This window comes from Euleptes europaea, chromosome 21 (assembly GCF_029931775.1).
Source record: "Euleptes europaea isolate rEulEur1 chromosome 21, rEulEur1.hap1, whole genome shotgun sequence".
Lineage (NCBI taxonomy): Eukaryota > Metazoa > Chordata > Lepidosauria > Squamata > Sphaerodactylidae > Euleptes > Euleptes europaea.
Window position 1 is genome coordinate 4,785,507 of NC_079332.1, and position 24,476 is coordinate 4,809,982.

General features: G+C 51.3%; 1 protein-coding gene and 1 non-coding gene across 2 annotated transcripts; both read left to right on the forward strand.

Moving 5' to 3' along the window:
• The first annotated feature begins 4,366 nt into the window (after positions 1-4,366).
• Positions 4,367-8,304, forward strand: SBK1 (SH3 domain binding kinase 1). The gene is made up of 3 exons (XM_056866271.1): positions 4,367-4,566; positions 7,002-7,204; positions 7,503-8,304. The coding sequence occupies exons 1-3, from the start codon at positions 4,371-4,373 to the stop codon at positions 8,289-8,291; spliced, it is 1,188 nt and encodes a 395-aa protein (XP_056722249.1). The 5' UTR covers positions 4,367-4,370; the 3' UTR covers positions 8,292-8,304.
• A 15,055-nt stretch (positions 8,305-23,359) lies between these two features.
• On the forward strand, positions 23,360-23,431 carry TRNAC-GCA (transfer RNA cysteine (anticodon GCA)). Its single transcript has one exon. It is a non-coding gene; the product is annotated as a tRNA-Cys (tRNA).
• Positions 23,432-24,476: the final 1,045 nt, after the last annotated feature.

A 24,476-nucleotide genomic window follows, 5' to 3' on the forward strand; every position in this document is an offset into this window, starting at 1 on the left:
TTTTCACATAATGCATAGTTAAATTGTGGAACTCCCTGCCCCAGGATGTGGTGATGGCTGCCAGCTTGGAGGGCTTTAAGAGGGGAGTGGACATATTCATGGAGGAAAGGGGTATTCATGGCTATTAGCTATTCTCTCTAGTATCAGAGGAGCATGCCTATTATTTTGGGTGCTGTGGAGCACAGGCAGGATGGTGCTGCTGCAGTCGTCTTGTTTGTGGCTTCCTAGAGGCACCTGGTTGGCCGCTGTGTGAACAGACTGCTGGACTTGATGGGCCTGGGTCTGATCCAGCAGGGCTTTTCTTATGTTCTTATGGTTATAGAATCAGCATTGCTGACAGATGGCCATCTAGCCTCTGCTTAAAAACCTCCAGGGAAGGAGCACTCAGCACCTCCCGAGGAAGCCTGTTCCACTGAGGAACCACGCTGTTACAAGTCCAATCAAATGTGGACTATTCACCATACAGTTGAATGGTACGGCAGGCACACAATTTCAAATTATACGCTTTCAAACCGTCTGCCTTCCGTACCACAAAAGCTGTATGTTGAATAATCCACATTTAATCCACACGTTGAATAATCCGCATCATTGGCTCTGTGACTGGTTCTATGTATTTACGTGTGTGTGTGTACACACACAGAAGCACCTTCAGCTACAGCCAGTGTGGTGTAGCGGGTAGAGTGTTGGACTAGGATCTGGGAGACCCAGATTCGACTCCCCGCACTGCCATGGAAAACTGCTGGATGACCTGGGTGATTTCTATCCACCCTTTCCAAAAAGATGGGATCGTATATCCCCCCCAATAACCCTGTTGGTGAGGTTGATAGATAACTGCTGGGGCGAAGTCAGCCAGTGAGCATCACGGGGGAGTAGAGATTTGAACTCAGGCCTCTGAGTCTTAAAATGGGAGTTTGCCACACCACCCTGGTTTGGTTTGGTTTTCAGAACTGATGGGATTTTGCAGAATCGGGGCTGCTCTCTGACTCCCAAATGAACTGACGTCCCATATTTGTGCCCAGAAAACACAAAAATCTCTACTCCACATGTCCGAAACAAAGAGTGGCATCTTGCGCAAAGGTGTTTAATTGAGCAGCTGGGCGCATCGATCCCAGGGGAAAGTGCGCGCACGTGTCTGCCCGTGAACTGTAGCGCTCGCTAGACTAGCCTCGTCTCCTCATCTGAACTTGCCTCATCAAACTCGTGCCAAAGAGAGAGAAAGGAAAGATTGAATCCCGCTGCGTTAAAGCGATACTGCAAAAAACATTGGCTGGTAGAGACGTAACCCGGAGGGGCGGAACTGTGTGCCGTCGCAAACCGGAGCCGGCTGCCAAAACAGCCTCTCCTGCATCCTTTCACAGATGAAAACACAGACCTGTAACACTTCCAGTTCCTGTGGCAAAGACAACTGCTTGACCCTCCCCGCAAGCTTAGCATTACACATTAAGCGAGACAGTTCTCCGCCTGCTGTGCTCCGTCTTCCTTTCCGCTGGTGGTGGTAGAAAGTGCCTTCAAGTCACAGCTGACTTATGGCGACCCTACAGGGTTTTCAAGGCAAGAGAGAGATGTTCGGAGGGGGTTTGCCATTGCCTGCCTCTGCGTCGCGACCCTGGTATTCCATGGAGGTCACCTATCCAAATTCGAACCAGGGCTGACCCTGGTTAACTTCCAGATCTGATGAGATTGGGCTAGTCTGGGCTATCCGTGTATCACTTTAGGGGGCTGGGGCTGGCCCCAGTTATAGGACGTAACAGAGCTAGGTGGGTCTCAGGTATATACCTGGAGTGTACAAGGGGGGTAAAGGAGAGGTTCTCTACAGTCGCCTAAACGAAAAGGGGGCTAACTGGTTTGCATGAAGATAGCCACAGCTAGGGAACTACTTGCCCTCCCTCGGGTAATATTACCCAGTCTGACTTTCATTGATGCTTTACCGAGTGAGCATAATAATGTCAGTGTTCATCATCGGAGACTCGCCTCTGGTGTTTTTAACATAATGACTATGGCATTTCCTCTCTGCTCTGTCAAAGGTACAACCCGATACCACTTTATCGCATCTGGCACAACCCAAGCAAGAGGCCTTAAGATCATTGGGCTGAAATGTTCCCTCCCCCTTAAAACCAAAACACCTGCCCTGATTAAGAGGCCTGGAGCACTTGGAAGCCTGCACTGTTTGGTGTCATTTTGGTTGGTCTTAATACGTGGCCGGTGTTTTGCTTTGGATTGACGCACGGCTGCCTGAAACTTCTGCAACGGAATGGGGTCTTTCAGACCACAAAGCCCGAGGAGAATGTACTTGCAGTGGGGGGGGGGGGGGCGACAACTTAGGCGTGTGTAACAGGGATGGAGAAAGCGAGATCTGGGGAAACGCGTGTCCTTTCAAGGACAGAAGAAGCTGCAGCCGGGGTAGGGGGAGAACAGAGCAAGGGCCTATAAATACCTGCCGCAGATTTGGAGCCAGGAAGGAGGGGGCGGATAATCTTTTAGTCAATGAGAAGCGGTTAAACACAGCGATTTGAATCGGAGTGGGTGGAAGAAGGCAAGGCTCGCGAACGATGCAGGGCTCACCAATCTGGCGGCCAATTCCCGGAACGGGATACGGGACCAGGAACAGCGGCGCTCGCTTCACCCGCACAAAGTGGCCCTGGCAATTCCGTATCACCTCAACCCTGCCCCACTCCGTTACACGGAGATAATAACACTGACCTATATTACCAGAGGCTGTTGTAACACTCTCCGGGCTGAGCTGGCATCCCAGAATAAATCTGGTCTCAGCTGAACAATTTTAAAGCAAGGACAACTTAAGGAAAGGCAGCAGGGTGCCGTGGTTCGCACGTTGAAGCAGGACCTTGGAGACCCAGGTTTGAATACCCATCCTGCCAGGAAGCTTGTTGGGTGATCTTAGGCCTGTTGCTCCCTCTCTCAGCCTCTTCCGCCGCACAAGATTGTTGTAAGGATGGAAATGGGAAAGGAAGATCCTGGCATGCTGCATCTTACAGGAAGGGCGAGAGAAAAAATGCACTCGAGCGATGGATAGGATGGTATTGAATGTTAAAAAAAAAATCTCACACTAAGTGGAAGATGTTATACATTTTTAGGAAACAGTCTGGGAGGTGAAGCCATATTGAGCATTGCAGTTCCACTCCCGCCCAGAGAGAGGCAGTGGGATGAGCACCAGATCAGCTGGTGGCTCATTTTGGGTCTGCCGCTAGGTTTAGCCTGTTTGTGCTTTTATTTTTTGTGGAGGCAAGACTTGACGCAACAGCGAAACCATCAGGAGGAGTGGCCAAAGCCGGCGCTACCTTTTTTTTTAAAGGGGTGACATCATAGGGAGCTTGCGCAGGTGCAGCGGCCTAGACTGACGGATCCAGAGCAGAGAGATGGATGAGGCTTCTGTTTTGCATGCAGCGAGGGGAACGGTTCAGGAAGGTTCTCCTTCCCTGCCCCACCAGAAAATGGCATTTGTTGCTCTGTATCCCCCCACCATTCTCTGTTCTGCAAGATTTTTCATTAATATATGAAGCTTACTGAAGCCTGCTAGGTGGGAGGTGTTGCTAGTAGGGTTGCCATCTCTGGGTTGGGAAATACCTGGAAATTTGGGGGGTGGAGCCTGAGGCGGGCGGGGTTTGGGGAGGGACTCCAATGCCAGAGTCCAATTGCCATTTTCTCCGGGTGAACTGATCTCTTATCGGCTGGAGATCAGTTGTAATAGTGGGAGATCTCCAGCTAGTACCTGGAGGTTGGCAACCCTAGTTGTTAATGTCATTTCAGATTTTAGATTTCATTGTGGGTAGACGTGGGATTTTTTTTTTTTGAGGGGGGGAGTTTCAACAAGATTAAAAGGGCTCATAAATATATGCTTGATGTTACTGAAAAAAGAAACCCATAAAGCAATGCATTGGTTGTACTTACTTTTGAGTTTTCTAACACATGGGAAACATTTTTAGCACCAATCTAAACATGCCCTTTAAAAATACATTTTCACTACCTGTTAAAATTCTAATAACAAAGCCAGGAGCCCTGTTCCAAGTAGAACAAGGGAGCATGCCTGAAGGGTTAAACCCCCATCTCCCTTTCCTGCATGGAACCGAGGCAAACCGAGGCTGCATGAACAAGCAATTTTATCATACGGACGGAATGAGAACCATGAAAGCGGGGTATACGATTCTGAGTTTTCTGGGTCCAAAAGAGGAGCCGTTTCAACAGGCTAGCTCTATTTGACATAGTGTTGTGAAATTGAAATCAACAACCTCCGATTTTGAAATCTGAAACACAGACTGCCTTTGCGGTTTTTGACTTTGCTTCCTCGCTCTGCTTGGACTTGCCCCGGAGGCGGGTGAGCCTAACAGTCCCTCTTTCTCTTTTCCAGAGTGACAATGAGTGCAGGCTCCATTGAACAGGAGCCGTCACGCAAGCTGGCCTGCTGCGGGGTGCCCCTCATCACGGAGGACATGCAGTCGCTGGCCATCCGCACGCTCTCCGGCACGGACATCAACAAACACTACGACCTCATCCGCGAGCTGGGAAAGGGGACCTACGGCAAGGTGGACCTCGTCTCCCACAAGAGCACAGGTGAGCTCGGTGGCGCCCCTTCCTGGCGGTTTTGAAGCGGGAGGATCATAGAATCATAGAATTGGAAGGGACCACCAGGGTCATCTAGTCCAACCCACTGCACAATGCAGGAAATTCTGAACTACCTCCCCCTCCCACACCCCCAGTGATCCCTACTCCATGCCCAGAAGATGGCCAAGGTGCCCTCACTCTCATAATCTGTCTAAGGTCACAGAATCAGCATTGCTGACAGATGGCCATCTAGCCTCTGCTTAAAAACCTCCAGGGAAGGAGAGCTCACCACCTCCCAAAGAAGCCTGTTCCACTGAAGAACCACTCTGACTTGTTAGAAAATTGTTCCTAATGTCTAGGCGGAAACTCTTTTGATTTAATTTCAACCTGTTGGATCTGGTCCGACCTTCTGGGGCAACAGAAAACATCTTGGCACCATCCTCCTCTATATGATACCCCTTCAAGTACTTGAAGATGGCTATCATATCCCCTCTCAGTCTTCTCATTTAAATCCCTGCTCCTCTGTAGGCGGACCAAAACCTAAGGCTGGTGGAGCAGGGCCTGGTGATGTCACGTTTTCCAGCATGGTGGTGTTTCCACCCAACGCTAGAAAATGTACATAAGAAGAGCCGAATAGGACCAGTGGTCTGTCTAGTTTAGTGTCCTGTGTCAGGGTGGCCAATCAGATTCCCCTACAGATTCCCCTACAGGTTGAAGGAGCTGGGTATGTTTAGCCTGAAGAGGAGAAGACTGAGAAGGGATACGATAACCATGTTCAAGTACTTGAGGGGCTGTCATATTGAGGATGGTGCTGAGTTGTTTTCTGTTGTCCCAGAAGGTCGGACTAGAACCAACGGGTTTAAATTAAATCAAAAGTTTTTCCGTCTAGACATTAGGAAGAATTTCCTGACAGTTAGAGCGGTTCCTTGGTGGAACAGGCTTCCTCGGGAGGTGGTAAATGCTCCTTCCCTGGAGGTTTTTAAGCAGAAGCTAGATGGCCATCTGTCAGCAATGCTGATTCTATGACCTTAGGCAGATCATGAGAGGGAGGGCATCTTGGCCATCTTCTGGGCATGGAGTGGGGGGGATCACTGGAGGTGTGAGGTAGTTGTGAATTTCCTGTGTTGTGCAGGGGGTTGGACTAGATGACCCTGGTGGTCCCTTCCAACTCTATGATTCTATGATTCTATTAACTATGCACTAACGTAAGACTTAGGGTGAACCACAAAATATCAATGGGCAGTGGTTCTGGCCCGACCTTCTGGGGCAACAGAAAACAACTCGGCACCATCCCAACCCTCTACCACTAGCCCCCCCCCGAAGTCGACTTACTCCCATGATCGTCACCCCTGAGGGTGTCTCTGCGTAACGTGGGGTGCGATCCCACAGAAGAAGCAGAAGGTGTCTGGAGAGACGCAGCATCCTACCCTATCAAGTGGGTACCGGGCAAATTTAGTTGGGGAGGGGATTCCAGAGCTGGGGTACCCCACAAGAAAGATCTAGAGAAGGGACTCTGAAGGTGACCTTAACAGATGAGAAGGTTCAATTGGGAAAGTTTCTCAGAATGGTAGTGCTGGTTTCAACTGTATATTCTGACTTGATGTAAATCCGACAATATCTTTTTCAACTGACCACTGTGTGTGTGTGTGTGTGTGTGTGTGTGTGTTAAAGTGCCGTCAAGTCGCTTCCGATGCATGGCGACCCTATGAATCAATGTCCTCCAAAATGTCCTATCTTTGACAGCCTTGCTCAGGTCTTGCAAAATGAGGGCTGTGGCTTCCTTTATTGAGTCCATCCATCTCTTGTTGGGTCTTCCTCTTTTCCTGCTGCCCTCAACTTTTCCTAGCATGACTGTCTTTTCTAGTGACTCTTGTCTTCTCATAATGTGATCAAAATACGACAGCCTCAGTTTAGTCATTTTAGCTTCTAGGGTCAGTTCAAGCTTCTAGGGTCAACTGACCACTATGGTATGGGTTTGGCCACCAAAATCAAAAGAGTGCCTGAAGAGACATTTCAACTTTTTTTCAAAAATCCCTGTTTTGGTCGCCGAAACATTCCTTCAGGGCTGACTTCTGTAGACACTCTCTTTGAGAGCCAGCGTGGTGTAGTGGTTAAGAGCTTGGAGCGGCGGAGTCTGATCTGGAGAACCGGGTTTGATTCCCCACTCCTCCACATGAGCGGCGGACTCTACTCTGGTGAACTGGGTTTGTTTCCCCACTCCTACACATGAAGCCAGCTGGGTGACCTTGGGCCAGTCACAGCTCTCTCAGCCCCACCTACCTCACATGGTCTCTGTTGTGGGGAGGGGAAGGTGATTGTAAGCCAGTTCGAGTCTCCCTTAAGTGGTAGAGAAAGTTGGCGTATAAAAACCAACTCTTCTTCGTCTTCCTTCTAAGACTCTGAGGTGACTTTCTCAGCGTTCTCCTTTCCTCCCCCAACTGCAGGCACCAAGATGGCGCTGAAGTTTGTCAACAAGAACAAGACCAAGCTGAAGAACTTCCTGAGGGAGTTCAGCATCACCAACACACTCTCCTCCAGCCCTTTCATCATCAAAGTCTTCGACGTGGTCTTTGAGACTGAGGACTGCTATGTCTTCGCTCAGGAATATGCGCCTGGTGGAGACCTTTTCGATATCATTCCGCCCCAGGTAACCAGGTTGCCAGTTTGGTTTCTGGGGGCTGTTGAAGGCCCTCCTGGAGATTTTGGTGGAGGAGCCTCGGGAGGGTGGGGTTTGAGGAAGGAATCCAGTGGGTTACAATCCCATAGAGTCCGCCCTCCGAAGCAAGGAGGGAGTTCCAAAGTCTGGGCGTCACTACTGAAAAGGACCTGCCTGCCTCTGATGCCCACCCACCTGGTCAGTGAAAGCAGGGTCATTCAGAGAAAGGTCTCCGATGAAGGTTGCGGTTGCTGATCTCAAGCTCATGATATCTCTCTTGTTTCTGCAGGTCGGGCTTCCTGAAGACATGGTGAAGCGTTGCGTCCAACAGCTGGGCTTGGCACTCGATTACATGCACAGTAAAAACTTGGTCCACAGGGATATCAAGCCAGAAAACGTGCTCCTCTTTGACCACGACTGCCGGCGTGTCAAACTGGCAGACTTTGGCATGACGCGTAAAGTGGGGTGCCGGGTGAAGCGCATCAGCGGGACCATCCCGTACACGGCGCCCGAGGTGTGCCAGGCAGGCCGGGCCGAGGGTTTCACTGTGGACACCAGCATCGACGTGTGGGCTTTCGGGGTGCTCATCTTCTGCGTGCTGACGGGCAACTTTCCCTGGGAAGCGGCCTCGGCTTCGGACACGTTCTTCGAGGAGTTTGTGAGGTGGCAAAAGGGGCGCCTGGCGGGCTTGCCCTCCCAGTGGCGCCGCTTCACGGACAATGCACTACGCATGTTCCAGCGCCTGCTGGCCCTTGACCCTGAGAAACGTTGCCCCGTGAAGGAGGTCTTCTTCTTCATTAAGTACGATCTGATGTCGGAGGTGCGCCGCCGCCCTTCGTACCGCTCCCGCAAGCACACCGGAGACAAGCTCTCTGCCGGCCCACACCGCCACGAGACAACCAGCGCTTGCACCCCGACGCCGCTCAAGAGGACCATCCTGACTGAAGGCAGCATCTCCCGCTTGTCTGGCTCAGAGTCTGGCCTGCCTTCCCCAGGGGGCGGAAACAGAACTGACGGGCGTCAAGACAAAGGGAAAGGCCAAATGGTGCTTGCCACGGCCATCGAGATTTGCGTCTGACGAGGGTGTGGCTGGCCCCTTAGGGGCCTCGCGGCCCTCAACGGAGATGTCAGTACTGCAGTGCCCTCCCCCTGCTTTGGGGCAGGATTCTTGCAGAAATCCTTTGATTCACAGGGGGGGCAAAAAGGGACCAGAATCCATGTCTTTCAAAGCAAAAAACAAACAAACAAACAAAAAGTAAGAAAATTCTCATTTTACTCAATAATCCTAAGATGCAAAATGTATCAGTCGGTGGGATAAGGCCGTCGTGGGAGAAGGCTGTCCCTCTCACGGAGACTGAGAGCCAAGGAGCTGAGTTAAGGGACCTGATTGATTGGCAGCTGGTGAGAACACTACTTGGCACGAGGATGGACAACATTTTGGTGAACTCGCTCCGTCCTTTCCGAAGCCAGCGAGTTGGACTCTCTCTCTCTTTTTTGCTAGTGGGGGTAGTTTCTGTTTGGAGGGGTGGGGGCCTGTTGCCAAGAAGTAATAATAATTGATAATGCTGAGTGGCAGGGGGAGGGTGGGAAGGGACCACTGGCTTGGCAGGGAGCTCCTTTTCAGGGTCGCCAGGCCCAGAGATATAAACGGGGCAGATGCCGAGCAAAGAGGCCACGGCGTTCACGGCACACAGACCCTGCGGTCGGCCGAGTCTTACAGCGACCCCTTGCTCAGCGCGACCCATGTTTATCTCCTGGCTCTGGGAGCACGCGGACGCACAAAGGCTGCGGCGTGACGGAAGGGAACTCCCTGCAGACGAGATAGGCCCTTGACCCTGGTGCGCCGGGGGAGGCCTCAAGGCAGAGTCTGGGAAGCGGGTCTCCCCAACGGACGGACGTCCCTTTACGGGTTCGTTGTCCTAACTTTGAGGAGGTTTCTGGGGCATCCCAGAGGGTTCAGAAAGCCCAACTAGCTCAGCTGAGGTGCTAGGCCTGAACTAACCCATGGCGGTATCTTTTCCCGAGGCAGTGGTGGGGAGCGGTCTTTATTTTTTCCTGACTGGCGCTTCCCCAGTGTGACTGAGGTATAGAGACGGGACAATCTGAGCAACACTGGGATATTGTAGTTCTGCCAGGGAAGCAATTGGTGCCACTGATGTAGCAAGTGTCTCCCGTGTCACGTGTGTGTGTGTGTTTACGTGGTGGTTTGTCAGGTCAACTGTGGTTGTTTGCCATGTTGCTGTCACCCCCTCAGGAAAGAGGCGTTTCCTTTTGCTCCCAAGGGCCTACCCATCGGGCTGGGCGCTCAGGCCTACAACGGAGAGGGCCAAGGTGGAAGCCGTTCGGACTGGGGCCATTATCCACCCCTAATGTGCGAGCGAGGGTGGGACACTCGGCGGGAATAAAGGGTTATTCCCCTTCCCCGGTGGGAATCCTCACGTGAGGCTGAGCCGCCCCGCTTGGGCAGAGTAGGATGCTGAAAAAGCGTAGCCCTCCGCATAAGCAGCCCAGGAGGGCGAAGGGAGAACCACACTCTGCCCAACGGACACCCTTAACTGTATGACACCAAGGGCTCAATTCATACAACCCTTCTATCTGGGCTGACTTTTTAAAATCAGCTTGGGAATTACGGTATACCCATGGCGGTGTTTCTTAAGGGAGGGAGGGGGAAAGGGAGAGGTTTGTTTCAGCATTTCTAAAACTTTTTTTTTTTTAAAAACTACGAACTATCTGATATGGCTGGAATGCACACTCCTTGCGCCTCTAAGAGAACAGTTATTGCCCACGGTGGGATTTTCTGATAGACACATTGACTGTGGGTACGCCACCGAGGAAGAAATGTCAGCCCGGATTTAAAAAAAGAAAACAAGTCTGGCCGTCGGCCATGTGTTCTGTCCCTGAGGCAAGGAGCAGGGTGTGCTCTGAGGTCTGCTTTTAATTAAACCAGGGCTTAGGAGATCTGGAGTGAGGGGCTTCCCCCCAGCCACAAAAGGGGTCTCCTACCAATGAGATGCCCTCCTTTACCAAGGGCTTAGACCAATACGGACCTCCGCCATTGACTTGATCCACATTGACCTGTGTTTGTGAGGGATTTGACTCATTGGCTGTTGCCTCAGAGAGAACTCTTTAAAAAAATGGGTTGACCACTGCGGCGGTTCTCTGTGAGGAACGTTGGCAGTGTCGGGGGGGCCCCCCCCCATATCTCACATCATCTTCCGGTCTTTTCTACCCGAGGCAGGGAGAGCGTAGAATTGGACAGAGGAAGCCAACTCGGTCCTTGATATCCCCTAAGAGATACCTCTGCCCCTCCACCAAACAGACCGTGGGCACCCCCAGGTAGGGGGTTGGGGGCGGGATCGACCCCTTCTCCTCTCCCAGGCTCCATAGTTTCTGCTCAAAGGGCTATAAATGCTATTTCTGAAGCAACAGCAGTTTACAACAGACAAACGAAACAGAAACACACACACCCCGACACAAAACGGGCGCCTGCTACCCATCCTCTCCCCTTGCCCAACTCAAGGAGGGCACCACCCAGCAGGTGGTTTTTACCAGATTTATTGTGCGTGCTTGGGCGTGTTAAAAGCGAGGGCGGGTTTCCCCACACAGCCCGTGCCAACCGCCCGCGCACCCTCGCAGAATTCGTCAACCTGCATTGTCCGTACGCCCCAGATACAGGGCAGCCTAACGCGGGCGGGCGTAAACCTAACCATTGTACCATCCTCCGGGCAGGACAACGAGATGCAGAGGGTGGGGAGTGCGAGGAATGCCCCCTAACTGCCTTCTTTGCTGCCCTTTCAGGCAAGCTCTCCTTCTGAGAGGGCCCCCCCACTAAATATCATGACCTTCTTTGGCGCGACCTGATAGACCCACTGCTCATTTCCGTACCCGGCTTATCAATCTTGTATGTCTTGCCAGTCCACACTTGAGTCTTCTGGAGAGGACGCGACCGACTCTTCCCCCTTCTCTCTTGGCATCGCCCCGCCATCTTGTGTGTGTATGGGGGGTGGGAGGGGTTGGGGTGGCAGCCAAGGCTAGAGTTTTTTTAGAAACTAGGTATTGCACAGGTTTTAGATATTAGCCGCAATTTCTCCTTTATGCCTTAGGTCCCAACTGTCCTTGATCTTTTGCGCAATAATGTAGATAAGGATTAAGTACACCACATAGACCTTTTTTTAAAAAAAAAATTACAATTCAGTTGGTTTTGGTGGGAATGGAGGGAGAAGGGTGGGCATACGCGGGGGAGGGCTTGGGCGCGCGAGCGTGGGGCGTTTTTCGATACCCTTGTTCCGTTGGCTGTCCACTTTCGGACCCCCCTGTCCCCTCTGTTAAGAGGTTTTTCCGTGTCGAACATACGTTACCTCATTTTCTGTCACTGTTGAGAAGAAAAGCATTGTTTGTTTTTTTTAAATAAAAAACTCGACAAAAATTTGGAACGGAAGATTTTTTAAAAAAATGCAAAAAACAAAGGAGGAGGGGGAGATAAGACATAACAAAATGGGAGGTTCTTGTCATAGCATTGAAACGGTAAAGCTTTTCCAAAGTTGTGAGTGTGTATGTGGGGGGGACTGCCCTTCCAGAGAGGGGAACATCTTTCAAAAAAAGGTACATAAACCCAAACCGTCGGCTTGTACATAGTAGTATAGTCTTGCTATGCAAGTAAGAGCCAGTCTGGCGTAGTGGTTAAAGTGTTGGGACTAGGATCTGGGAAACCCAGGTTCAAATCCCCACTTTGCCATGGAAGCTTTCTGGGTGACCTTGGGCCAGCCGCACACTCTTAGAAGAAAAAGAAGAGTTGGTTTTTATATGCCTACTTTCTCTGCCACTTAAGGAAAAACCAAACCAGCTTTCAATCACCTTCCCTCCCCCTCCCGACAACAGACACCCTGTGAGGTAGGAGGGACTGAGAGAGTTCCAAGAGAACTGTGACTAGCCCAAGGCCACCCAGCTGGCATCGTGCGTAGGAGCGGGGAAACAAATCCAGTTCATCAGATTAGCCTCCGCCGCTCATGTGGAGGAGTGGGGGAATCAAACCCGGTTCTCCAGATTAAAGTCCACCGCTCCAAACCAACGCTCTTAACCACTACACCACACTGGCTCTCTTAGCCTAACCAACCTCACTAGGTTGTTGGGAGGAGAGGAGGAGGAGGATGTAAGCCGCTCTGGGTACCCACCAGGGAGAAAGGCGAGACACTAAATAAATAAATAAATAAATAAATAAATAGAGCGACGCTGTTCCAAGAGGAAACGGCCCCTCCAGTGCCAAGTTCTTCCCAGCATGTAGCTGGACATATTTGGTACCATGTGCCGGCGGCGGGGGAGAAACGGTGCAGCCAGATCCCCTTTTCCATGACACTAGGGGCTTAACAAAGAGCTGGTCTGTGTTCTTAACAGGGGAGGGCCTGTGGCTCAGTAGAGCTATGGGAAAGTATGGCACGTATGCTCGGCAAAGAGTTACGGGGAAGTACCACACTGTAGCTCGGCAGTAGAGTATCTGCTTGGCATGCAGAAGTGGCTTCCAGGCCCGAGGACTGGGTCTCTGAACAGGTTTCTGCGCTTGCCTGTGGGGAAAAAAAGAGAGAACCCCCCTCCTGTTTAACCATCAAGCGCCACACGCAGCGTGCTGCATAGATCACGCTTTGATATGGGCTCTGTAAAGGCTAGATCCGGGGAGAGGCAGCAGCGCAGACGCGGCAGGCGGCTGTTGTGCGCTTGTGTTTGTTTTTTTAATTTTATTAGAAAAAAACCAATGATAAAAGCAGAATTACTGACAGTCTTCGTAATTTAAAATTCTATGTCTTCATATTCATCATTATGTTGTGCGCTTGTTTTTGGCCCAGCTCGTCATGAATATGCATATCGTGTCTTCCTTGGTCCAGGGCGAGCCTGGCGACAAGCTGAGCCAATTCTTCCAGGAGCGCAGAGCGCTGCCGGAGGGACAGTGAACGAACACAGTAGCTGCGGCTTTCTGGAGAATTCCTGCGTTCATCTGGAGATGGGGGGTGGGGGAGGAGCAGCGCGTAAGAACATTAGATGTGCTTTGATGACGGTCCCTGCCCCAAGAGACCAGTTCCTCCCGAATCCCACATATAGAATCATAGATAGAATCATAGAGTTGGAAGGGGACCACCAGGGTCATCTAGTCCAAGCCCCCTGCACAATGCAGGAAATTCACAACTACCTCCCCCACGCACTTACATGGAGCTGGCTGAGATTACTTATTAGCTATGGGAAAGTATGGCGCATATGCTCGGCAAACAGTTATGGTGAAGTACCGCATTGTGGCTCGGCGGTAGAGCCTCTGCTTGGCATGCGGAAGGGTCCCAGGTTCAATCTCTGGCATCTCCAGTTAAAAGGGACTAGGGAAGTAGGTGATGTGAAAGACCTCTGCCTGAGACCCTGGAGAGCCGCTGCCGGCCTGAGCAGACAATACTGACTTTGATGGACTAAGGGTCTGATTCAGTATAAGGCAACTTCATGGGTTCACGTAGGCTTGGAAACTCACTAGTTACGGTAAAGTACACTCTTATGTTCCGAAACTATTTATGGAAAGCACAGCATGAATGCTCAGAAAACTGCTATTTTACAGAAAATACGGCATGTATGCTCAGCTGAACTGAAGTTGTGGCTGAGTGGAGACCTGACCAGGGATGTCCCTGGTTCATTTATTTATACCCTGCCTTTCTCCCCAGTGGGGACCCTTAGCATCTTACACAATTCTCCTCTCTTCCCTTTCATCCTCACAACAACCCTGTGAGATAGGTTAGGCTGAGAGCACGTGACTGGCCCAAGGTCACCCAGCGAGCTTCCATGGCACGAGTCGGGATTCAAACCTGGATCTTCCAGATACTAGCCCAACACTCTAAACCACAGTGCAGTTCCTTAGCCTACTATGCGACGTTCACTCTTGTATTTTCTCCTATAAACAGGCACGCCCTGGTGCATTGTGGGAAACTCCAGCGTCATCCTTCTATAGCTCTGTAACAGTCACTGAACCGGCCCACGCACACACCTACCCTAGCAACAGGGTCTGTAGCTGGACCCTAGGTGTATTCTGGCCACGTCGCCGGGCTAATTTCAATTTCCTGGCAATTATGCAAATGAGTCCGGATTTAATTAAGGGCAGATTTCATTACAGCCTTCTTGGGCGATTGGGAGGCCTGTGTGGCCGGGATGAGGGAGGGTGGGGTGTGTGGACAGGAGAAACCAGTAGAGAAGGTGGTGTCGTCCTCTCGGGGCGGTGGCTAACAGCAGGTACGATGGACAGTCCCACCTTCTTTGGCATGCTCCAAATTGGAAAGGAGGGGCACAGGCTGTCCCCCCAAGTGTCTCCAATGCCGTTGGCAGAGCATAAGGCTGGATTCAGATGAAAGCCCCCCGGCGTTGACAGCTTGGCACCTTGTGCCCCGGAGGCGGCCTCTGTTCTCCTGAGCTGCCCTGATGCACGCATGTGGCTCTCCACGTTTCTCCAGCCTGACCTGGTCCTGTGCTCTCTGATCTCGTCTTGTAGGCCTTTGGTAGCGCATTTCCTCTCACCCTCCGCAGCTCTGGCGGGGAGCTATAATGAGACCGCTCTGACGCGGGGGTCATCGTTTTCTTTCTCCTCTGCCACATTTCTGCCTGTGGAGTAGCGAGCCTTTTACCACTGCCCGGTAGCCAATTCATCGCCCCCAACATCCGTCACGGTGGGCCGGTTCACGTTTCCAGCGGCTCCCGCAGAAGCGCTGCGGAACATGTGGGCGCTCTGCGGGACTTGCCGTCGGGTTCCGCTCGTGCAGAGGCAACATCTGCCAGAACCGGGACCCCCGCGCGGGGTCCACACGACACAATAATTGTGATTCGTGCGACTGCAGCTGATGGCTAATGAAGCACAGCTGGCTTCAAATGTTAGAACCGAAATAACAAACTGAATAGAGCACTAAAAAAAACAACCCTCATGCAATAAGGTAATTGCACATATATGCACCAAACACATGGCATATATATTGCTACAGGTTCCAGGTACGTACCCAGAAGTGACATCGCCATGACGCCAGTTTCCTGATGCTCCCAGGGGGGTGCCAGCCAAGTGCTGGCTTCTTGTTTTTTAAAAAATGGCTTCATATTACTTGCATTTGCATGGAATGTCAAGCTAGCCCGTATACCCTTGATATGAAATGCCTGCCCATGCAGCCTGATTCTGAAAGAAATTTAAAAGTAAAACCACAGGGTGGACGTTACAGAAGAACATAAGAAAGGCCCTGCTGGATCAGACCCAGGCCCATCGAGTCCAGCAGTCTGTTCACACAGGGGCCAACCAGGTGCCTCTAGGAAGGCCACAAGCATGACGACTGCAGCAGCACCATCCTGCCTGTGTTCCACAGCACCTAATGTGATAGGCATGCTCCTCTGATACTGGAGAGAAGGAAAGAAGGAAGGCAGGGATGGAGGGAAGGAAGGAAGATAAGAACAGCCCTGCTGGATCAGACCGAGGCCCATCAAGACCAGCAGTCTGTTTACACAGTGGCCAACCAGGTGCCTCTAGGAAGGCCACAAGCATGACGACTGCAGCAGCATTGTCCTGCCTGTGATCCACGGCACCTCATATAATAGGGCATGCTCCTCTGATCCTGGAGATAACAGGCCTGCATCATGACTACTATCCATTTTAACTAGTAGCCACGGATAGCCCACTCCTCCACGAACATGTCCACTCCCCTTCCACAACAAAAACTCCAGGGACCGCTGAAGAAAGGAAGGATTCCGTGTCCTGGATCTTTTTGGCCCGCGCAGAGTCCAAGCGAGCCTCCTCCAGCCCCGGAAAGGACCCCCGCCCTCCCGGCTTGAAGCTGTCTGCCATGGATTCTGTGGAACAAGGCTCTTTGGCACCCTGCAGGCCTCTGCCAGTCGCCATGGCAACTGCAGCTGCTGGGGCTTGCTAAGGCTATGAAAGATGCACACTCCCTGCGTGGCTGAAGCGCCAGACAAGGGAGGGAGGGAGCCGAGATCTCCGGCAGGCCGTAATCCGAGGTGTGGCTCGAGCAGAGTTTAGCCCAGGATCACGTTTGGCCAAAGAAGGCTCCTTCTGGGCATGGGTGGACTGTCACATCACCGAGGTGCTATGCGCACCCCCAGTGCAATTGTGATGGGACTCTACGCGTCCGATCAGGGTATAGAAATCTGCAATCCGAAGAACGGGTTGAAAGTGTCCGCGAACTGATCCGTGGAAAAAAACCGGCTCTTCGTTCACGGCTGGCGAACAGGCCGTGCGCCGAGCCATACCGGACTGTGACAACAAGCCTGGTAGCGCACAATCCCTGCCCAGCAGCTGACCTGCAATGACTTTTCACATTTTCCCCAGGATGATTGGCAGGCCCACGGCGCTGCAGAATGTGACTGTCTTTGATCGCTGACATGTATTATATACAAATAGTTAGCATTTGTTAGATCACTCGCTAATTATCGGTATTTGTATTTGATTGCATTTGGCAGCTGACAGCGTTCGCGAGTTCATATTTGAAGCCTGCCAAAAATCAAAGCGATTGGGTGGCGTCGATGAGTCACCCCCCCTCCCCCAAATCTGAAGACGTAAATTTTCATACTCAGCCAACTGGATGATGTAACTGGAACCCTCGGTCAAATTGTACACGTTGGAGGGTATAGGTTTGGCTGTGCGAAGGACGGTGTTGGGGCCAGGAGGGTCCTCCTCCCTAATGAGTCTGGAGTTCGCCCCCACGGTGTTGCTGCACCTCGTTGAGCCAATGGCGGTCCTAGCCCTGACATATGACTGTGCCATCTCAAAAACCCGCTGCCACCCACCAGCCCCAACTATTTGTGCCTTGACCCCCTTGGTTTCCAAGAGGCGCCTGGAGGCAGGAGACTGAAAAGCCTGTCATCCCGCGCGAGGCGCTGTCACTTCAGATCGCCACATCGATGTTCAGCCCTGCCAGAAAGTGTTCGGGAGCTGAAGGTGACCCAGAATGCCTGGCGGAAGCGACTGCCGCAGGTCTAAGGGGAAAAAAGCGCTGCGTCTTTGCACTTGGGGTAAACCTGCTGCCCTTGTGCTGATGAGCATATTCGTTTCATTGTCTTCCAGCCCCCGTTGGCATGCAAGTCGGAAATGGGGCATGGAAGCTGCCGCGGGGTGATGCTCGTCCCATGCTGTGGCGTTTGTTTGTGAATCGTAGTAGTAGTAGTAGTAGTAGAAGAAGAAGAAGAGGGTTTTTTTATATGCCGACTATCTCTCCCACTTAAGGAAGACTCAAACCGGCTTACAATCCCCTTCCCCTCCCCACAACAGACACCCTGTGAGGTAGGAGGGGCTGAGCGAGTTCGGAGAGAGCTGTGACTTGCCAAAGGTCATCCAGCTGGCGTCATGTGTAGGAGTGGAGAAACCAACCCGGTTCACCAGATTACCATCCGCCACTCATGTGGAGGAGTGGGGGATCAATTAAGAGTCCACCGCTCCTAACCACCACTCTTAACCACTGTACCACGCTGGCTCTCCAATAGAACTAATAGCGCTAGTTCTTTCAATATTTGCACAGATTTATATCATTGCAGTCCTTAAAACAGCCCTGGAAGGTAGGCCGGAATTATCATTTATTTATTTAATCATTCTTATAGCCTGCCCTACCCCAGCAAAGCAGGGCTCAGAGCAGCTCACATAAATCACAAAAATACAGTAAGACTATAAAATCACATAAAATAGGTTAAAACAGCCCTGACAGATTAAAGGGCCATGGCTCAGTGGTAGAGCATCTGCTTGGCGTGCAGAGGGTCCCAGGTGCAATCCCCGGCATCTCCAGTTAAAGGGACTAGGCAAATAGATGATGTGAAAGACCTCCGCCTGAGACCCTGGAGAGCCGCTGCCAGTCTGAGTAGACAATACTGACTTCGATGGACCAGGGGTCTGATTCAGTAGAAGGCAGCTTCATGTGTTCATGTGTTCACAATCACATTTACTAAATGGTGCATAGAGTTGTGATATAAGGCCACAGTATGGCCTGCAGGCGGTTTGAAACAAGTACACAGCCTGCGCTAAATAGCCCTCAGCAGTGGTGGAGTAAGGTTTCCAACCTCCAGGTAAGGCCTGGAGATCTTCCGGAATTAGAACTGATCCTCAGGCGACATGGATCAGCAAACCTGGAGAAAATGACGCTTTGAAGGGTGGAATTTGTGTCGTTATACCCTGCTGAGGTCCCTCCCCTCCCCAAACCCCGCCCTCCCCAGGCTCCACCCCCAAAACCTCCAGGTATTTCCCAACCCGGAGCTGGCAACCCTTGCCCAGAGGGAGAGTCTGGCACAAACTCTGTATACTCAGTGAAGGTGTAACAGCTTTTAAAAACCAAACAGCAGAGAGGAAACAAACGTGGCCTCTGCTTTTCTGCAAACAAAAACAACAAAAACCCTGGTCTCTTTGGCTGCCCTATTTTTGATCAGCCGGCAACTCTGACATACAACTGTGTGCAAGTTCAATAAGCTCTGGGCTTCCCCTCCCAAGAAAGGGAGGCAAAACAGGGAGGGAAGCTGATGTGATTTGACATAAATTTTAATCTAAATTCCATTCCTTTTCTTTGGCTGGGTAGCAAACATCGGGCTTGTTTTGATCTCAATTTTTTTTGGCTTTCATAATCTAAATGAATTGTTTGCGAGTTCAGGCCAGCTGCAGAAGCTAACAATCCCCACCACCACCACCACCCCGATCCCCCCCAAAAAAGTCTCCTTCTTTGCTCTTGGTGGTTATTCATTTGCTCCCTGGCTCAAGCTGGCGAATCCTCTTGCGTGGAGCTTGGGGTGGGGGGCGTGGGGTAAACGGGGGCTCGGGCGGCAGGCAACCAGATTCTGTCGCTGGGCTATCCGTGGGATGGTGTTACGGGAGAAGGCGCTCCTTACTGTCCAAACCCCGGATAACGGACCCAGTTGAGGTAGGGTTGCCAATCTCCAGGCAGTCGCTGGAAAATCTCCCGCTGTTACAACTGATCTCCAGCTGATAGAGATCAGTTCCCCTGGAGAAAATGGCCGCTTTGGCAATTGGACTCTATGGCATTGAAGTCCCTCCCCTCCCCAAACCCCGCCCTCCTCAGGCTCCGCCTCAAAAACCTCCCACCGGTGGCGAAGAACTGGCAGCCCTAAGTTGAGGACTGAATGGCTCGCTCACGACCACACGCTGCTTTTCTTACCTGATACGATACCCCGCTCTCTTGTCTTCCAGGAATACAACCCTGCTCTCTTAAGCCTCCACCATAAACCCAGTCTCTCCTTCCAAGTCAGCCTCTCACACAGGCATGCTTTCCCTCCAGGAATCTCCAGGAATCTCCCAACCCAGAGCTGGCAACCCTACTCCCCGATGGGGACCCAAAGCAGCTTACAACATCCTTCGTCCCGTCTTCCGTTTTATCTGTACAATAACCCTGGGAGGTAGGTTCAAGTGAGACTGCGCGACTGACCCAAGGTCACCCAGTGAACGTTGTACCAGCACGGAGATTTGAACCCAGGTCTCTCAGTCTGGCCCTCCAAACGCGCAATAGCACCCAGAGTCATGAAAACATAAAATAGAAACACCATTTGATAGTTATACAGTGTTTCTGTTTTATGTTTATGTTTTCTGTTTTTCTGTTTCAAGTTTCCCCCCAAAATACCCCATACCCTAGGAAGATCGATAACAGTAACTGGCAGCAGAACAAAAGCAAAATAACAAAACCTCAATTTTTTTTAAAAAATGCAGCCGGTATTTTAAATTTCCCCTGGAATAAAATCATTTTTTTGAGTTTCTGGGAGTGTGACGAATCTCGTGCAGAAGGGAATTCCAGTCTGGGGGCCACAGCTGGTAAGGCCCTGCTCCAAACAACCACCAATCTCATTGTGGCAACCTAACGGTTTGTCCCCTGCTCTACTGGAAATGCACCAGCCTGTATGGTGTGGGATGAATAACATTATTAAATTTGGTTCCTACCTGGAGGCCACTTCCAATTTCTGTTCTGGATAATCCTTGTAAATTCCAGTCCCAACAGAGGTGGCAGATGTCCTCTTTGTCTTCTCTCAAGGTTGAGAGGGAAAGCCAGGCGTTCAGTGACAGCCGCTCCCGGGGTGTGGTGGTGGTGGGAAGCGCCGTCAAGTTGCAGCCGACTTATGGTGGACCCTGTAGGGTTTTCAAGGCAAGAAACGTTCGGAGATGGTTTGCCACTGCCTGTCTCCCCGTGGGCTGAGAGAGTTCGGAGAGAACTGGGACTGGCCCAAGGTCACCTGGCAGGCTTTATGCGCAGGAGTAGGGAAATCGAACCCAGTTCTCCGATAGGTCAAGCCAAGGAGCCTTATAGAAATCATGCAGTTCCTGATTTGCACTCTCTAATCCACCCTCTTCCTGGGGATTTGGAAAACCTGAGGCCTGGAGGGAAAAGCTGAACAGATGCTAAGCCAGAAGGGTACCAAACTGGGTTTTACTACTACACGGGCCCTTAAACTATTAGGGCCTTGCCATGAAATTGGGGGCCCCAAACTGGCTGGGGTGCATGAGCACCCCCTACAGTGTAAGGAAGGGCATTGATTAGATTAGCTAACCTCCCGACTGTGGTCCACTTGGGAAAGCGGGTGCCTGCAACCTCAGCCAGGAATCATGGAGCAGGTACACTGAACACCTCAACGTCCTCCCGCAACTGTACATTCCATGCATTGATTACGTGAAGGTGGGCCCAGAATGACTGGTGTTTGTTCTATCCCAGCAGGTTGACCCCAAATCCTACTGTTACAAAAGAGGGTGGAATTATTATTATTTTTGCCACCCGCTCTATTCATAATTCAAACCGTTATTCATCTTTTATGACTCGAGCACAAAAGTGTTTTTTTTTTTTGCACACAGGTTTTATTTCAGCCAGGGCTTTGTGGAAGAGGCGGGTTTGGGGCAGGAGTTTAATGTATGAGAGAGTGAATATAAGAAAAGCCCTGCTGGATCAGACCAAGGCCCATCAAGTCCAGCAGTCTGTTCACACAGTGGCCAACCAGGTGCCTCTAGGAAGCCCCCAAACAAGACCACTGCAGCAGCACCATCCTGCCTGTGTTCCACAGCACCTAATGTGATAGGCATGCTCCTCTGATACTGAACAGGTATGCATCATGACTAGTATTCATAGAAACAGAAGAAAGGCCCTGCTGGATCAGACCGAGGCCCATCAAGTCCAGCAGACTGTTCACCCAGTGGCCAACCAGGTGCCTCTAGGAAGCCCACAAGCAAGACAACTGCAGCAGCATTGTCCTGCCTGTGTCCCACAGCACCTAATATATTCGGCATGCTCCTCTGGTCCTTGAGAGAATAGGGATGCATCATGACTAGTATCCATTTTGACTAGTAGCCATGAATACCCCTCTCCTCCATGAACAGGTCCACTCCCCTCTTCAAGCCTTCCAAGTTGGCAGCCATTCCCCACATCCTGGGGCAGGGAGTCCCCCCCCCCCCCCGCATCCAGGAAGCGAGCTAAGGCGTAAGCAGAGGCGGATCTACTGTGAAACTAATGAAGCTTAAGCTTCAGGGCCCCTAATCCCAGAGGGGCCCCCTGAAGCAACTTTTCTTAATGAGTGAATTTCTCAACAAAATCGATGGGAGTTTTTCAGTGATAGAATCATAAGACAATGGGTTGAAGTCCTTAATATTGACCTTAGAATATGCTCTAATACCCATTTCATGTGGCCTGAAAATGTCCCTGTAATTGGTCAAATTTCAAAATTTTCTTGGGGGCTTGCAGTGCCCAAACCCCCAGCTGTAAGGGCTCCCTGAGCTTGCCAGAATCTATTCACAGCCTACATTTTGGCAGCTGGATCCTCAAATCCTTCATGGTGCATGGCTTAATAGTTCTGTAGTTTTATTTCTGCACTGAATGGCCCGTTTTCAAGGACTCCACCCCACCACCCTGTTCTCCAGCATTTCGGCCTCAAGGTCCTTGCAAAGGCAGCAAGGCCCTTTGGTCCTTGTTGGACGTTGCCCTATTGTTGCTGGTTGCAAAGGGCCCCCCATAACAGTTCAAGCTTCAGGGCCCCAAAAATGTAGGTCCACCACCGGGTGTAAGTAGGGTTGGCAACTCCAGGTTGGGAAATTCCTGGAGATTTAGGGGCAGAGTCAAGGGAGGGTGGGGTGTGCGGAGGGGAGGGACTTCAGCAGGGTATAACTCTATAGAGCCCGTCCTCCAAAGCAGCCATTTTCTCCAGAACTGATCTCTGTAGTGTGCAGATCAGTTGTAATGCTGGGAGATCTCCAGGCCCCACCTGGATGTTGGCAACCCTATGCAAGTGGCAGAAATGAACAGAGTCCTGTGTGGGGAAGTGTTGTAAGTCTGTAAAGAAAGAAATGCATCCTTAGGGTCTCTTAAGAGGTAAGGTGCCTTGAGGAATTTGGATATTGTGAAACACATAAAGTGTCATGGGAGAGGCAGCACAGAAATTCTCTGAATAAAGATACCAGTCAAATAATCCATTAAATGACCCTGAGACCAGATGCTTGGGTGAGAATTTGAGAAACGCCGTGTGAAGGTCAGATCAAGGTCTTGGCAAGAATCTCTGCCGGGGACTCCCCGGTCCCCCAGAACTTGGTCGGTTACCCACCAGCAGATCTTCTCCCCGTTCCTGGCGTCAAGAGGTCAGGAGATCTTTGGTGGGGCTGAAGGAGATTGAGTTTGGGAAGGTAAAGACCCAGGCAGGGATATCTACCGAGTCCCGTGAAAGAGATCGTCAGGATCACGAAGCAGCTCGGGAAGGACTGCGTTTGGTCCACCCGCGGGCATTTGTCTGCTTGCAAAGAGCTCGGTCGGACAATATCATCCGAGCCAGCATGGCTACCTTAATCAATAGCGCTTCATCCTTATACCCTGACCGGGTTCTGCAGCTAAGGTGGGAACCCCAGTTCCCCTTTGATGGGCTGCAGTGGGAACCGTGCTTGCTGAACCCAGCCTGGGGAGGTGGCATCAGGCCTCTGTATCTTGTCCCCAAAGGATGAGAAGGAGCGATGAGACTGATGATCCAGTTCTGGAACCCCATCCTTTAATTATAATTAATCCTTTAATTATAATTAACTTAATTAGAGTGTCAGTGGGCCACGAGCGCAGTACTGAACAGGCATGACAAGAAACACCCAAGAAGAACCAGTATCCATAACTAGCCTTAGAGAGATGTTACATAGCATCTGGGGGTATAGCTCAGTGGTAGAGCATTTGACTGCAGATCAAGAGGTCCCTGGTTCAAATCCAGGTGCCCCCTCTTTTTATTTTAAAGGGGAAAAAAGAGGCTTTAAGAATGCTGCTTCATCTACCTAAGTGCATTTCTACGCTTCCCTCTTCCTGAAGGATCAAAGCTGTTGACATTTACACACGTGCGCGTCTGTCAGTTTCCCGTTTGGAAATGAATCTCCCTCTCTTCTAAGGATACAGGAGCCGTGCCAGGGGAAGAAAAACAAGCAAAATAAAGACATATTTTCTGGCACGGCTGCTCTATCCTTCTAAAACTCCTGCCTGACAGATATAAACCCAGCAGCCGAAGCGCTTCCCGTCGCCACAGAACTGCACCAGTATTGAAAGCCTCTCTTGTTGCTGTTCCTTCAGCTGCGGTCTGCCTTAAGCAGGAATTGGCAGGCAGAGCTTTTCACGGCGCAGCGTTCAGCGTGACCCCTCCATGTCGGAAACAGACTCGGCAGTGGAGCTTCTGCAGGGACATGTTCCCTAGCCCTCGAATCGAACAGCCAAGCTCGCTTCCAGAGAACAGCGGGAAGGGCTCGCTCCCAAAGCTACAACCACCCTTGGCCCTGGCAAAGGTGCCTTTGCCAGCCGGACGGTGGACGGATACCCAAAGGAGGAGCCTTTCATGTCCTTGCATCTTCATTCTGCCAACGCTCAGGTGCCAAGCCCACCTGCTATGTGGAAAATCAGAGCCGGGGACTCCTGGCATTTTCTATTTTAACGCGGGAAAGCGGCCACAAAGAGGAAAGGGAGGAGTGCCTAGACTGGATCAGGATCTCGGCACTGGGATGAGGTCACATGAACACACGAATCTGCCTTCTACTGAATCAGACCCTTGGTCCATCGAAGTCAGTACTCAGACCATCAGGGTCTCCAGGGTCTCAGGCTCTTTCGCATCGCCTAGTCCCTTTAATTGGAGATGCTGGGGATTGAACCTGGGACCTTCTGCATGCCAAGCAGATGCTCTACCATTGAGCCACGGCCCCTCTCCAAGGCTCTCCAGGGTCGCAGGCAGAGGTCTTTCACATCACCTGCTTGCCTAGTCCCTTTAACTGGAGATGCCGGGAATT